At 48.8% G+C, this 16,867-nt stretch overlaps 1 protein-coding gene across 1 annotated transcript in view; it reads right to left on the bottom strand.

The window, feature by feature from the left end:
* The window catches only part of CSMD2 (CUB and Sushi multiple domains 2), a 245,256-nt gene that overhangs the window by 224,335 nt on the left and 4,054 nt on the right, over positions 1–16,867 (bottom strand). Inside the window, exon 3 of the mRNA XM_051794414.1 lies at positions 1,250–1,466. Coding sequence (XP_051650374.1) covers positions 1,250–1,466 — 217 coding nt within the window. The remainder of the gene's footprint in view (positions 1–1,249; positions 1,467–16,867) is intronic.

The raw sequence follows: 16,867 nt of genomic DNA, 5'->3' as shown, positions 1-16,867 counted from the left end.
AACTGCACTGAAGGTCCCCAGGGATGCAGAGGCAGCACCTCACCTGTCCCCTCACCTTCCCCCAGTGCAGGGCCACCAATTCCCAGGGCAGGACCCCACTGGACCTCAGTTTTGTGGCCTCTTTGTGTTCCTTCTGCCCACAACCAGCCCAGGCTGATGAGGAGCTCAGAGCAGCGTTACCTTCTCACCACAAAGCTCCCTGAGCCCAATTTGACACCAGATTTTCCTCCCTTTCCATTACACCCAAAGCAAAGCACTTTGCTGCCTCCTGATTAAATGATGAGGTCCCCTAATTAACGAGATTCTCGAGCACAGTTGCAAGCTGAAGCTCTGATTTATTTGCATAACTGAAATCATTATGGAAAGGGCTGATTTTCACCAGGGTGGATCTCAGATTTTCCACTGGGGTTTGACAAGGCCCTGGAGGTCAGTGGGTTTGTCCTGAACTCAAGTGGCTCGAAGCAAATTTGATTCCCAGGACTCCAGAATTCCTGTCAGGATTTTCACAGCGGGTGCTGCCCCTGTTTCTGTGAGGGTTTGGATGTGTTACTGTCAGGCTTCAGCTGCAAATCAGTCACCACATCAGACAACAAGAGCTGATTTCATCTGTGCCTCAGATGTGGAGCTCTGAGATCACGACTCCTTCGGCTGCACGAGTCTGATGGCTCATAAAACATTTGCTCCCAAAGCAACACACGATTTTTTTCTTCAAAATCAGCCCCTCATAAAACTTTCTATTAATACCTGAAAGTCTCATATGAGAACCCCTGGAGATTTTCCTTCCTAAACTATTCCTACCACACCATTCAACACCTGCTTGCTCCTGAAGATCCAACAGTTTGGTTGGATGTGAGAAGATATCCCCCCTGCCCAGCTGCTGGGAACAGCCCAAATTTTGGGGGAAAACTCTCAAAGCACTTGGCAGAGCTGCAACTGAGCCCCAGCACCCTCCTCCCACCCCGAGGATCTCGCTGGCACTGAGGGAAGCTGCACATCAGCTCTGCTCTCCTCCTGCTGCTCCAGTTTCTAATTAACTTCTCTGGATGCCCAGAATGACTCCTGATAAATCATTCCTGTCAGGCATTGGGAGCAACATTTCAAACCCTATCAGAGATAAGAAATCAAAACAACTGTAAAGAGCTGCTCATGGAGAAAACACCCCCAGCTTAACTGCAGCATAAACATCCAACCCCGGGCTGGATCCCAGGCAGGGGAATGTTTGGGAACATCTCTGTCATTAACAGGGTACCTCGTTCTCAGAGTGCCCTGCTGGGGCAGCCCATCGAAGATGGAGAGCACATCAAAGTCTTCCTCCAGTGCAAAGGAGTGGAAAACCAGCTGTATCCTGTGCTGCTCCTCGGCACTGATGGTCCACGTGCAGTTTGCATAATTGGGGTACCCGTAGGGAAAGCCCGGGCTCTGGATCGTCCCGTTGGGGCCCTGCAAGGTGTGGCTGCAGTTCTGGGCTGGCAAAAAAGAACACAGAAAGCACAGTCAGACAGTGGCAGACACGTATTTAACACCCAAACACAGCACACACAGGGTGGGAGGGACCAGGAGAAGGGAAAACCCAAAGATGCAGCTTTGTCCTTCCCCAGGCCCCCATCCCTGCTCCCACTGGGATAACAACAGCTGGATGCAGCCTGTTCCTGGGAGCAGGGGCTTCCTCAGACCCCCTCCACTGCCCACAACAAAATCTGTGATAAACAAAGTCTTGTCTCTCTAAGTTTTTGAATAGGAGTCTATTATCTGGTAAAAGCAAGCACAGCCAGGTGGGTGACAGAAATGGGACAAGCTTCCCAAATCTGCACACCTACTACATTTAGTATTTATCTTAACTACTTCGTGCATATTAATTATCTCATATACATAGACATTTTACAGGGTTTTTTGCTAAGTATTTAATATATGGGTTTTCTTACAGCTAAAGCTAAATGGTTATCTCTACAACCGGTCATAATTCACCTATTCTTGGATGAACAGATTTAAAGTTCTACCATATTTTATTCTTGGGATAGTAGGGAGGTTTTAGGGCATCTTGACTTTGTAAGGGTCTGTTTTATTTCTTTATGGGGGTGTAATTAAGTTTTGCAATCCGTTTGTTTTGTTTGGATGTCATCACCCATTTGTTTCATGAGTCACAATTATTTATCACAGATAACAACAGCTGGACTCTGCCTGTTCCTGGGGACAGAGGCTTCCTCAGACCCCCTTCACTGCCCACAACAAAATCCAACATATCCTCATGATCCTCTGGGCATTTTGGGGTTGAACATAAGGCTGGGGGCCTCAAACACGAGGCCACAATGCCAAAGGCACAGCTGATGGTCTCCTTCACCCTCAGTCACCCTGAAGAGAGAGACAAACCCGGTGTGCAGACAGTGAGACCCCCTCACCTTGAGCATCCCGAATGGCCCTCATACATAACCAGGAGCTGAGTCACCACTGAGCCTGTCTGGGCAAGGCTGCAGGAAAACTGAATGGCAGAAGAGCAGGAATTAAACCTGTCCTGGCTCCAAAAAGAGCAGGACACAGTCCAAGCCCTGCCCCATCAACCCATCCTTTAAGGTCCTTCCAACCCCAACTCTTCTGTGACTCTGTGAACAGTTACCTGGAGTAAAAGCCCTCACCAGAACCACCCCATGCCCTGTTAGAGCTGATGGGGGCACACAGGGCAGAAATCCTTGGCCAGCCCCAGCCTTCTGGGACTGCTGATTCCTCTCACGGAGTCCTGAAAGGTTTCTGCTCCTCGTGCAGGCTCAGCACACAGCAAACATCTTCCAATCAGTATTTCTGAAGAGCTCCATCTTCTGAGAACAAAAGCCCACTCCTGCAGCACCACCTGAACACTCCACACCTCTCTCAAACCCATTTTCCTTCCCCAAAGCAGTGCCTGGGAACGCTCCATCCCCAAGATAAAGATCAGCTGCCACCAGGTACAATTTCTGGATATACGAGATTTTCTTCTCTCTGGGGAAAAACAGGTACATAAATGTTGCTTTGGGAACAGCCTAAATGACAAATTCTCCTTTTTGGTGTTTTCCTCTCCCTGCACTAATGCCCTGAGTGTCTTTAAAGGCACAAAGACTTGGCTCCAAACTGGTACAACCCTGGCTGGCTTTTCTGGAGTGACTCCTCCACACACAAAAACCAAATCCCAGGCAGCTCGCAGGGCAAACCTCGTGGAACCAAAAGCATTTTCACCCTCATCCTGTGGCTGCTGATCCCTGCTCTGGCTTTTCCCACTGCTGCAGGATTGTCTCCCCCCTCTGTGTGGATAACCGAGGCTTTCAAGTTGAAATGAATTAGAGTAGAAATTACTTCTTTGATTTCTCTTCTCCTTCTTTTTTTTTTTTCAAAGGCTCCAAAGGCATTTGCACTTCTGAGTGCCAACCAGCCACAGGTAAAGAACTGCAGAGTAGCGCTCATTAAAGCCAATTATAATTAGATTGACCTACTTTGGTGCGGAAAAAAAAAAACCGCTGGGTGGAACTTCTCTCTGCCAGACGAAGTTCACAGCTTTAGGAATCTAAAACGGGTCCACCGTGTTTACTACCCAGGGAATCTTTTTTGTAGCACGTTTATTATCTCAATGAGAGCCAGGACAGCCCCACAATCCACCTGGGATTAAGGCTGAGCCAGGCACAGGATTCCTCAGCCAGGGCAGAGGGAGTATTTTGCATTTCCAGAGCATTTTGCATTTCCAGAGCACTGTGGCACCTGCCCCTCTCAGGAGTGGGATCCACCTCAGCTCCATTCAGCTGAGGAGTTCACTGAGAAGAACATGAACTGAGTGCCAGAAAAGCTGCCCAGGGCTGGGGATGTTGATCCCAGAGGGGTGAATGAACCCCAGTAGCTCAGGAACAGGGGAGACACTTTATTATTCATGGTGACTTGTCTGCTCAGCTCCAGAACTGCCTCAAGGTAAGACACAGACTATCCATTCCCAAACCAGAGTAGTCCTTCAGAGAGGATTTCCTCCTTCCAGCAAAACCTGGAAATGTGTCTGTACCCCCTTAGACATGGACACAAAAGTGTCTGTACACACCAAGACAGAAATACTCCTTTTTTATCTGGGCATTTTTCACCCCAAACCAACTTTTGTCCTGCCAATGCTGCCAGCAGAGGTGGCATTTCAGTCACCTGGCTCAGCTCAGCCCCTCTTTTCTCAGTTCTGAACCCTTGGCCTCTCTTATGGGATGCCTGATGGGCTCTGCCTGCCTGGCACAGGCAACAGACTTTGTTCTCACATTTGCAGACTGGCCTTTTTATTCCTTTATTCCTTTCATTATGCAAAAGATTTGAGCCCCCAAAATGCTTTTTTTTCCTTTGTCCAGAAACAAATCCACAGTGAAAATGCAGTGAAACAATTCCACCAGCTCAGTTGTCTCAAATTCCCACCAAACCATCCTTCCTCCAACCAGAGCAACTGGAACTGCCCCTCCTGCACAGTCCTTATTTGAATCCTAAATTCATCAGGGCAATTTGAGGAAATTGGGAAGTTAAAGAGGTTCCATCCCTCTGTTTCCTGATGGGATCAAAGCTCCCAAGGCTGTGGGAAGGCCACAAAATACATTCAAGGTCAGAGGCACCACGTTCCCAACACTTCCAAGGTCATGGGGAAGGCAACCAGCTCCAATAAATCAACATAAACTCACACCATCCCTTGCACAGAAGGCCAGAAATATGGACATAAACCCAACTCAGGAAAACAAAAATGTAACAGGAAAACAGGTCCCAGTTCTGTGAGGTTCTCAAATTAATCCACTGAGATATTTGCACGTTCACGTCGACCCAGAGGTGCTCTGGGCTCAGATAAAACAAAACTGCTCCTTGCAAACAGAGAAGGGGCTGACAAACTGGGAAATAATCTCTTCCCCATCAGCTGTAATAGGAGGGAACTTCATTTATATTGGACACTGCTGGAAGAAGTCAGGGAGCCCGGGAGAATTCCTGCACTCTGTAATTTGCTGCCAGCTTTGAGTTAGTTCAGCTCAGGCTTGACTGACAAAAACCTTATCTAAAATTTAACATACATGAGGAGGAAAACACTCAACTCTCCTCTGCAGATTGCAAAAACAATTCTCTTTATCCCTTTGGCCCAAGAGCAGGAATAAGTGGGAAGATATGAAAGGGCAATGCCAGTGCCTGTGCTGTAAAGTTCCAGGTGGATTTTTATTTGACAGAGGAGACAACATTCGACCAGAATTTCTGGTACATTCTCTCCAACCCTGAAGTCTCACAGGAGGCACCTCAGGAAAGGGGAACTCTGCAGCTTCCCTCCCATCAGCCACCCCCAGCCCTGCCCTTTATCTCAGCTCTGGTGGCTCATTCCAGGTGTATTTATGCAGATATTCCAGCTTCTACTACTGTTATCCGTGGACTCACTTCCTGAAGGGGGAACACCCCCAGGGGCTCATCCCAGAGCTGGATTTGTGGGCACCTGTCGTGTCCCAGTTTGGGATGGAGATGCCCAGACTGGGCACAGAGCTGAGCCCAGCTCTACTCTGCCAGTGCCTCCTGCTGCTCCCAGTTCTGGAGAGGGGTTCAGGAGGAGAGGGCTTTATCAGGAGAGGGCTTTATCAGCAGAGTGGACCTTCCAAGGAGTGCAGCAGGGTGGGTTTAGTGCAGCAGCACTTCCAGCTTCCAGCCAAGGACGATGGAGTTACTGCCCAGGGCACAGAGCCCTTCTCCAAAGGGATCACCATCCAAAGCAGAGGGAAAAAACACAACCCAAGGAGTCATTCAGGTGGCAAAAGACCTCCCAGATGATCAAGTCCAACCTTTAAGGGGACCCACACACGAGGCTTTGCAGAGAAACGTCTCCATCTGGGACACGGCCCCTTTCCAACATTAATTCACTGATGATCCTTCATTTCTTTCAGGTTTTTTTTTCTTTTTTACAAGTTGCCTTAACCAGTCTCCACCTCCATCAGCTGTTTTGTGCAATGAACTGCTTCAACAGTGTCCCCAGAGTGATGGGCTTCACTCAGGGCTGCTGCACAGGGAGATGATGGAAGAGCTGCATCCCGACCACGGGCACCTCCTGACACCCAGTCAGTGCCCACCCTGCAACCCTGAGCATGAGCAGACACCTCAGCACAACCCAAACACCAGCTCAACACAGCTCTGGCTCCAGCAGGAGGGTTGCAAACCCCTCCAGCTTTGCTTTGGGCGTTGATCAGCCTCTTGCCACGAAAGAAGAAGGCAGGAACATCCTCCTACTCCAACCCCCAGACTTCTCTGGGCAGTACCAGCTCCAGGACTGGAGGCAGCACATTCAGAGCAACAGAATTTGGTCATTTCCTCCAAATTATCCACACTTACACCCAGGAGGAGCTGCCCTGGCTGCTGCACCCCCCCCCCCAGCCCCTGCTGGGTATAAAATTTCTGCAGCTCCAGACTCAGATAAACTTGTACATTCAAACTTGTGTCACTACAAATCTTAGAGTTGTCAGAAGGTAAATAACAAACAGAGGCACAACCTGACATTACAAGTGCAAAGGAAACAAGTACAAAAAAACATCTTCCACCTGCTTTCAAATTCCTGAGACTTCCCAGGCCAGATGCAGGGGGGGTGTAAAGCCAGGGAGAATTTTCACTCTGTGCATTCACACCACGTTAATATTGAAGGAAGAAACACTTGAGGGAGAGGGAAAACTGAATTTATTTCTGAAGTGCTTGGGAAATGTAAGTTGATGCACTTTGTTCCTCGGCAGAAATGAAATCTAATTTAGCAAATGCTGATGCATGGTCACTGCACAACCCAGGAGGAACAAACAGCACATCACACACGCTGGGCTTGCTCTCAGCAGCCCAATTTATCCAGGAGCAGGGGCTGTCTCCTCCCCTAATGCAGCAGAGTTTGGGGGATTGCCATTTTCTTTAGTTATTGGAGCTTAGGCAGAAATGTTATTTCGTGTTGTTCCATGAAACAGATGGACATGAAAAAACCTTTTCCCCCAGAAAGCTGCAATCCATATCCTGCAGCCACACAAACACAATTCCACCCTGGCCCCAAAATACCAGCAAACAGCAATCCTGCCTGTCCACCAGCACATTCCCAGTGTTCTCTCCTTACCCCAGAGCCATTCCCCTTCACTGCATCCAGCTCCTCAAGCCCAGACACTCCGATTTTTTTAAACATTGTTTGATCTGCCATCTAAATATTCCTTTTCCCGATGTTTACTGGCTTGAATCATTTATCAGCCACTAATTAGGCTTCCTCACATGGTGGTTTACAAGCTCATTACAGCCAACCCCAGACAGTGAGTGGTTTCCTCCCAGCCCAGCTCTGACTCCTGCTCACACAATTTAAGTGAACAAACAGGGAAAGCACCTCCACACTTGAGAAACCTGACCCTTGTTTCCCTAAATAGTCACCTGCTCAGAGTCTGAACTTCACCTCCAGTCTCCCATCAAAGCCTTCTGGGTAATAAATAATGCAGAGTCATTCCATTAACCACGACTTCATCAAAGGCCAGTGCCCCCAGGAGCATCAGCAAGGGGATGATTTCCTTCCATCTCACACAGCCTGGGCCTGCTCCTCTCTGAACACAGGGTGCAGGATGTAAGGGCAAAAAAAAAAAGTGCATTTTATCTGAATTCAGCTCGTGCCACCAGTGCCAAGGCAGGAAGAGTTATAAGCCCAGCTCAGCAGTCTGGGAGTTTTCAGCAGGATGGCAAAATACTGCAAATCAAACACATCCTTCCTGAGAGCAGCACAGTCCTCTGGGAGACAGACATCCCTTCCCTGCCATCCACCAGCCTCTCACTCTCACTCTGTCATCACTTTGCCCCTGTTAGTGCTGCCCAGGCTCTCAGACTTATTGCAGAGCTCTCACACTCAGGCTTTGGTCCAGCCTTGGCTAAACAATTCCATTTGAAGGGCTTCCCAAGTGGGAAGAAGAGAGGAACAAAAGATGCTCCAAGACTTCATTTAGTTTTTCCCATGAGCTCTCCCTTCCTTTCCCAACCACAAAGATTTTATTGGACAGTTATGCTGATTATCCTGCAAGTGTTTGGGATTCCTGCTCACACTGCTGACCTTGGAGCTCCCCAGCAAAAGCTCCAACCAAGTCACTCCCAGCTGGGATCCACAAATACCTGCACAGGAAAGGGAGGCTTGGACATTCCAGGTGTCCTTCCTGCATCCTTCCCAATCCCTCCTGCCCCCAGGTGCTCCTGTATCCTTCCCCAGCTGCTCCTGCATCCTTCCCAATCCCTCCTGCAGATTTCTGCACCACCTGCAAAGCTCACAGTGCCAACAGACCCAAAGCCAGACACCAGGACGTGTTCAGGAGTAAAGACTCACACGTGGGGAGAAGAAAGGGAGGTGGATTCCCTCCTGTTTCGCTGGCAGAAGCAGAGGCAGGAGGGCTCAAGGGCTAATAATAGAAGATATTAAAAAAATGACTTTGGAGTTGTTATAAAAAGCATTTAGGAAATCCCTGGTAACACATTATTTTTAATATGAGCGGCACCGAAGTATTAGGGAAGCCTGTGTTCATCAAGACACATTAATGACACATTTTCCTGGCTATTTATAGCCAGTGATCTTCAAAAATAGTGCATTTTATTTGCAGTAGCTCAAGCTGGGAGAGACACAGGCACATAAACTGCTTCACACAGCACCTGATCCAAAGTGCAGGGGATGGCAATGGATCTGGCATCTGAAAACATTTCCAATGTGCACAACAAAGACAACTTTGCTTGGCCAATTCTGATGAGGAATTTAAATTCCTAATTACTCCCCAGCAGGGGGACAAGCAGGGGGACAAGCAGGGGGACATCTCTCCTGTCCCTCCCATCCCAATCCTCCAGCCCAGTTTTCTGAGTGCCCTTGGATTTTTTCACAAGTGACTTTTCAAACTCTGTGACCTTCACATTCCCAAACAAATGGACTTCCAACAATTCCAAGGCCACTCCTTACCACCCCAAAGACCAGCAATTATCTGCCAGAGGCCCCCAGCTAAGCAGGAACCCAGTGCTTGAAATCATTTGCTCAGCTCCAAGAAGCACCACAGTTATCCCAACATTCAGCCAGAACGGCCTCTCCTCCAGGGATATAATTTCCTTCCTTCCTTCCAAACTTTCCTCGTTGGAAATTGTCTCTCAATCAATCTGGGCTGTTCCCTCAGCGCCAGGACTCCTCTGCACAGCCCTTGTCAGCAGAATAATGACACCAGGCACTCAGCAGAGCTGTTTCCATCTTCAGAGCACTCCACAAGCATTAACCAATTAATGCATTTTCTCCCCGAGCTGCCTCTGGAGGGAGGAGCAGCCTCAACAGCCTCGCTGGCTGTTCCTGGGATTTCCCCTCGTGGCCTCTCAGTGCCTCCAACATCCTTTGGTTCAGTCAAGGGATCAGATTGTTTGGGTTGGAAGGGACATTAAAGAGCCCTCTGACCATCCCAGGCTGCTCCTGGGACACTCCCAGGGATGGAGCAGCCACAGCCTGTCTGGGAGATCCCCCCCTGGGTCCCGTTTCCAGGTGAGCCAGGGAATGCTGTGTCTGCTCTGGGATCAGGAAAGGGCTTCACCCCCCCCACTGCTGCACTTTGTCCTCGGAGACCAAGAGTTACCCTCAAAAATGAGGGTTCAACACACGGTTCAGGCACTAAAGTGGAACCTGGAATGACCCTGGACCCGTGGGAAGGGCTCAAAGGCACCTTTGGGACCCATTTCCCCAACCCAAGGTGAGTTCACTCGAGTTCACAAGTCCCTTTTCAAAAGGAACTTCAGTCGACCAGGTTTACAAATATTTTTTATAACCCACAGACAGGGTTTTATATCCATACATATTATATATATACAGCTTTTATAACTCCAGACAGATGGCCTGGAGCCCTCACAAACACACCTGAGCTGGGCAGTGAACAGATCCCCCTCATAACCCTCACTGGGCAAATTACATTTATTTAAGCATCTAAATATCCTTGAAGATCTTGCCCTGGGAGCCCAAACCTCAATGAAAACGTTCAGGATGATCCAAAACCTTCTTCAAATTTTACTCTTATTTTCCCTGTGCATCTGTAAGATGAACTCAGTGGAAATTTCATTTTTCCTCACCCCCAGCCCAAATATCTATAAAAATGCTCACATTTTTGTGGCATTCCCTCAGAACCTGCTCTGAGGGACTTGCAAGAGGGTTCTTTTCCCCCCTCCCCACCACGTTTCAGGTTCTAATTTGTATTTTTACCCATCTGGGTGGATTTTCACGCATTTTTTACCCCATGGAAAGCTCAGGAGTTACACAAATCCCCTTTTAGGAGCTGCAGGGAGGTCCCTTTTCAGCACCCAGGGCTCAGAACAGGGACACACACACAAATTCTGTGTAAAACCACACAGAAGGAACTACTCCAGTTAATCACCATCACCACAATCTTGCACCTCCAGATAGAAAATAAATTAAAACCACCACTCAGAACAAGCACTCACTAAAAGCTCTTCACTCCTGCACCACAATTCTCATTCCCCCCACAAAGTGTGTGTTTACAAGTGCTTTGAGATCTCCCAACAAAACCCTTTTGCCAGGCACTTGTATTCCAGCAGCTCACACTTGTATTATTGTGTATTTGAATTACAAAAAGCCATCTCTCCTGGGAATTTTTGTTAGGATGTAAATCCAATTTTTGCTTGATTCCCTTAACAGCACTTTCAGATTCGCTTCCTTTAAGTGGTGCAGCACTTGATATTTATATTTATTGCCTGATGCCTCCCTGTCACCTTGAGCAATCAAGGAAAGTCACCTGAAGTTGAGAGTGCACAGAAAAGTTATCAGCAACTGCTGGGTGCTCTGCTGCTCCAAAAACCACACTCATTTTTGTCCTGTTCTGATCCAATTTAACACCAAGCATGAGAATTTTTCTAATCTTCAGTGACAAATATTCCCACTCCTTCGGAGGATCCCTGTGAAAATCCAAATTATTCCCACAGGGTTCCTGCATCCTGTGACCTCCATCCACACGCAAGAAACTCACAGCTCATTTCTACCAACATCAGACTGTACTATTTTATGTTTTTCTTTTGCCTCCCCCATTCATTTAAAAGCTCATTTTGGCCCATAGACATATTCCACTTAATCTCAGTTTTCAATCCCCCAAAGCAGATCGATACCTTTCTTCTCCAATCTACAGAGCTCTCAATCAAGGGCTTAACAAGGGGTGAATGGAATCGACTTGGAGGTTCAAATTGGGTGTTTTTTTGTCAAAAGTCTCATTTGTTCACTGCCCTCATGGAGAAGGAGGGGGGAAAAATTCTCAGCTGAGAGCCCTCAGTGGGCAAAAAAGGAGAGGGGGGTGTTGAGGCATTTTCATCAAAGCAACCAAGCAAAGAACAGAAATTCCAACCCAGGGGTTTTCCCAGCCTTTGAGGAGCTACAGGATGTGCAGGACAGGCCAGCAGAGCCTGAGGAAAGGGAAGTGGAGCCTCAGAGGGGGGAACAACCCTCAGAGGGGTCAGATTGTCCCTGTGGCCAGCCCAGGGTTGCTGCCTTTAACTCCCAGTTAAACCCAACTGGGAACCAAGTCCCCACTCTGGGAACGAAGCCCCCACCTTGGGAACAAAGTCCCCACACTCTCAGGGACAAACTGCCCATCCTTCAAACCCCTCGTTATTATTTTAGTTTTAATTTTAATTTTAACTGCCCGACTCCTCCTCCAAGTGGTGCTTTACTCTAATGGAACATCTGGGGCTGGCTCCTGCCAGATGTGCAGAGTCAGGAGCAGTGTCTGACCTTTCCCTGAAGGAGACAAAGCAGCAACAGAGGCACATCAACAACGTGGAACTGCCTTCGGAAGCGGCCTCGGCTTTGGAAAAGCACCAGCTCCATTATCCTCTGGAAGGAGAGCTCCTTTCTGGGAGCAAATAACTTGGTGTTATTACTTGGTGGCTCAGAGGGAAAAGGGACATGGAGTGGTGCCTTTGTCAGAGCAGAAATGAGCTGCAATTTGCTGTCCCTCCAGCCTGAACTGCTCACCATGGACGAGCATCCAACAGGTCCTGCCCTGCAGAGAGGAGAGGGGACAATCCTGCTGCCAGGAATGGATTTAAAGACATAGAGGAGGCAGGACTGGGGACCAGGATGAGGCCCAGAACATCCCATGCAAGCCATCACACCACATTATTTCTATTTTTTCCATCATTCCATGCTGAAAAGCTCCTCCTCAGATACGAAGGAAGGCCAACTCATCCTGCTCTTTCTCCACCTCAGACCATCTGACTCCAACACCAGTGACATAAATGCCATTAAAAAAAAACAAACAACCTATTTCCAATTCTGCTTTCACTGCTTTAACTGAAAAAAAAAATATATATTCATAAACTGCTGATAAATAACAGGAACTATAATAAGCAAACAAGTTCTCCATTTGATCTCTGCCATCCCACAGCCATTCATCTTCATAATTAACTAGATAATACTATTAGGACTGTACTGGTTTTCCCCTCTGTAGACAAGAAGCTGAAGTTCACATAATTTAAACAACTCTGCTTCAAAGGCAGAGTCTGGGGCAGGTTAAACTCAAAAGGTCCAGACCATCCTTTCTGCCAATATCCTGCTTTTCCAAAGACCAGCATCCAACCCCCTGGTGCTTCTGGCGAATTCTTAGTATAAATCTCCTACTGTCCCATCTCCACTGAATACTTTGTGCTTTACAATCTGCAGGTTTGGCTAAAATGTGGATATAAACATATAAAAGTGGACATAAACATATAAAAACTGTAAAGGCAATTCCACATGAATTGCAAGAGGAGCAGAGTAACCCCTGCAAACCCTGCACTTGATTTTATTCCTGACTTTTTTGACAAGAAGTTCAGCAGCAGACAGACAACTTCCAGCTCCAAAATGTCACTCACAATTAATCCCAAATTGTGCATGAAATGGTTGAATTCACTCCATGCAATCAAGGCAGAGACCCAAGAGCAGGAAACCTGAGCAGCTCATCAACGTGGTGCAATCTGTACCTGCTGAAAGCTCCTCACAAACACCCCAAGTTCTCTCTCTCTGCAGAATAAATCTGTAAATCAGTGGAGGATTTTGCAAATTCCAGGGGGAGAAGGGACATGGGGCCCAAAACTCCCACCCTGAGGGGTTTCCAGGTGCCAACAACCAAGGGGAGCAGCAAGACCTGGGCTCCAGGCACTGCTGCAAGTGCAGAGAGTGTGCAAATAACAGGAGAGCACTGAGCCAGAAAATCCCCCGGGCTGGTTAATCCTCCAGCTGGGATTAACTCATCTTTCCTTGCACCTCCCAGGACAACTGGCTCTGGGATTATCAGGCTGTGACCATGGGCTGGTGGAAGTCTCTTGGTCTGCACTGAACTGACAGCTGGAAAAAGGTTTAAAATCTCCACACTGAGAGAAATTCAGGTGGCACTGAGGAACCCAAATAAAGCCATTTTATTAGGACAGAGCAGACTCCACATCCTCGTGCAAGTCAGAGGCCAAAAGAACAAATCTTCTCTTCCTTTGGTTTTCAAAGGTTCCAGATAAAGACACCTTTATTTGATATTCATTGTTGTTTTATCTGCCTTGAAAGGGGAACTGCAGACATTTTGATGAATGGATTGAGAAATTGTTCTGTTTCAGCGGAACCACAGTCAAACAACTCGGCATCAAACCTCATCCCAGCCAGGCAGCAGCTCCAAAACCACCTCAGGAGCAGCACTGGGGCATTTCTGAGGTGATATTCAGGGTGTAAGGAGTCCCAGGAGTGAGATCTGCTCCGTTCCTGGCCCTGCTGGGTGACCCTGGCCGAGCCTTTCCACACCTGGCTCTGCCTCCCACCGTCCAGCACATCATCTCTGGGCACAGACTGCTGCAGCAGGAGGAGGAAATGCCTTCTTCCAGGAAGGGAAGAGGAAAAATCATTCCCAGCAGGATCTAGGACGCTGTAGAATTCCTTCTGGTTGGCTGGAGGGGAAGAGCTGCCTCCTGAGGACACCGGGAATGACAAATTCCAAAGGGCAGCGAGGGCTGAGGGTTTCTCCCGTGAGATCTTGGCTGCAGCTCCAGCCCACGGGTCCTGCACGGCTGCTGAAGGTCCAGAGCTGTGTCCTGGGGACACTGGGGGCCTTTCTTGCCTCTTGTCCTTGGCCAAGCCCGGCTCGAGAAGCCAAATTCCAGCTGGGTGGGCAGAAAGTCCCTCTGGGTTGTGGTTTCCACCCACCTTCACTCAAGGATTATATCCAGGACTTGTGGATAGCTGAGATTGTTCACTCTGCCAGGCAAGGGCTGACTCCAGGTGTATCCAGCAGGAATTTCTCCGTGGAAAGGGTGGTCAGGGATTGGCAGGGGCTGCCCAGGGAGGTTTGGAGTCCCCAGCCCTGGAGGTGCCCAGGGAAGGGCTGGAGGTGGCACTCAGTGCTCTGGGCTGGGGGACAAGGTGGGGGTGGGTCACAGGGGGCACTCCATGGTTTTGGAGGTCTTTTCCAACCTCAGTGATCCTGGAATTCCATGAGTTTGCCCCTCTCTGCACAGGCCAGGCCCAGCTTTGCTGACTGCACCAACACCCTGATGCCACATCTCGCATGGATGGCTCTGCAAGTCGTGTCCCACTTCCTCCAGCTCCCCCAAATGTAGGCCACCAGATCATTTCTCCAGCAGGTTTTTGCAGTCAATAATGGGGAAGGATTTAATTTTTTAATTACTCCCCTCTCACACATCTCCCTGGCAACCACAGCTGCTCCAGCCCTCACGGTTACGGATCCTGCTCCTCCAGTGAGAGCCACAGAACACCAGATCTCCCCACTCCAGGATTATCTGGACCTCTCAGAAATCCTCAGCAGGACTCTGACACAGCCCCAAAGTTCCCTTTTCATCCAGTACAGAAAACCAGGCAGTTCATCACTCCAGGGAGAGGACAGAAGAATCACTGGAAGGAGTTGGATGAGGGAATGCACCTGACACTGGGAAGAGAGGACAAACCCCACACTGCCCACTGGGAAGTCCCATTAAAAAAAAAGAAGGAAAACACCCCAAAAAGTCTTCCACTTTCCTGCAAGGGAGGTACAGTTCCCATCCCAAGCTCCCTGCAGGCTCCATCCCTGTTGGCTGCAAAGTCACTGGAACAGAGTTCATTTGATTTCTTTAATCCATGGGATTTTCCCAATCCCACACGAACCCCCCTCAGCCCCCTGTGCCACCCCAGGGCATGGCAGCAGCACAGTTTGCAGGTTACTGCACTACATCAGGTGTATTGCAGGCAAAGTGCAGCATCCATGGCATCCCTGAACCTTCCCAGTGCCCAAAAACATGGAGGAGAGCAAAGAAGTGTTATTTAAAATCTGCTCAGCTGAGCACAGCTTTGTCAGAATTTCACCAAAGCCCAGGAAAAATTACTCCAGCCCTGTGTCTCGGGATACTCCTGATAAAAATGGAGCCAGTAGGAATTTTTTTGCAACACTGTGGACACCAAGAGAGTTAAGGCTGCCTGACCTTGCCCCCAAACTAACCCTCCACATTATCATAACAATTTCCTCTGGTCAAGATCCAGGGCAGGGGGGGGGCACCAGCAGGAACACAAGCACAGCTGTGAAATTTGGCATTGCCCAAACAAGTGGCCTCTCAGGAGCCAGAGCAAGGCAACAAGCAGCACACAGTAATTCCATGACTGGAAAGCCTTGGAGCACTGGTGGAAGTGGTTAACAGCAAACAGGGGGCCAGGAATTAAATCTACTTTTGGGGACGAGTGAAGGACAACGAGGCACAGTCACTCCTGCCCAGGGAAGTGCCCTCTCTGGGGCACAGATGGGGCCTGAGCAACAGCTCAACCTCTCCCTAAGCCCCAAAACCCCCTGGCAAAGGGGGGATGCACAGGGATCCAGGGCAGATCATCTGGATCACATTCCCACACCCATCCTGAAAGGTATCCAAGGAATGAGGAGAAGGGAAATCATCTGCAGGGGGTGGGCCTTGGTTCATGGTTGGACTGGGTGATCTTAAAGGCCTTTTCCAACCTAAATGATTCTGTGGTTCCATGAGTTGTGAGCAAACAGCCCAAGCTGGCAGCAGAGTCCTGGTTCCTGCTCAGGAGCCTTCCAGGCAAGGGCTGCTCTTCCCCCTCCTCATGGGCACACACTTCCCAGGGAAAACCTGCTCCATGGGGATGTTCTTCACTGAGGACAGCAGAGATTAAAGGCCACAGAACAAAATAAAGGGCTGATTTACAGCAGATCCTGCCTGGATCACACCAGGAATGCTCAGGAATGCTCCTCAGCCCTGCATTAACAGTGCCTGGGCAGAGCTGGTCTGAGCCTCTCCTGCTCCCTCACAAGCTCCTGTTTGCTAACAAACAGCCACGAGACTTTATTCCCCTCTCTGAGTAACAACCCAAGCAGGATCATGCCTTAGTTACTGGACTTTTGGAGTAAAATTCCTGACTCCCAACCAGGATTGATGCCCACGTGCTCTCTGATGTCCCTGTGCCCCACCTCTGTGGCTCTGCAGCACAACCACACACCAGCACCTTCCACAAGCCACAACAGACCATCAAGGAGGAGAATTACAATCACCAATTTCCATCCTTAAAGGGAGAGGGAACATCATTTTCACTGGATGCCTCCCTGGGAACCACAGTATGAGCAGCTTTACACATGGCTGTAACTATGGCAAAGGAACAGCCAACAAGCCTGTTGATTTAAACAGGAATTCTGGTTTTACTGTATCCCATTCAGGGTTCATAATGTGACTCTGGACAGACCCCAACTCTGGTGCCAGCTCAGGTCTTTAACTGAAGTTTGATATAAACCCATCACATTTACCAACTCCACCTCCTATTGAACTCCCTGCTCCCATTTATCCCACTGGTCCCACATCATTAAAACCACAGGGAATGTTATTTAACCCCTCGTGGTCCCTCAGGTGA

Source organism: Manacus candei, unplaced genomic scaffold (assembly GCF_025592945.1).
Source record: "Manacus candei isolate 608988 ecotype Guabito, Panama unplaced genomic scaffold, ASM2559294v1 h1tg000038l, whole genome shotgun sequence".
Classification (NCBI taxonomy): domain Eukaryota; kingdom Metazoa; phylum Chordata; class Aves; order Passeriformes; family Pipridae; genus Manacus; species Manacus candei.
This window is presented reverse-complemented; position numbering and strand designations above follow the sequence as displayed.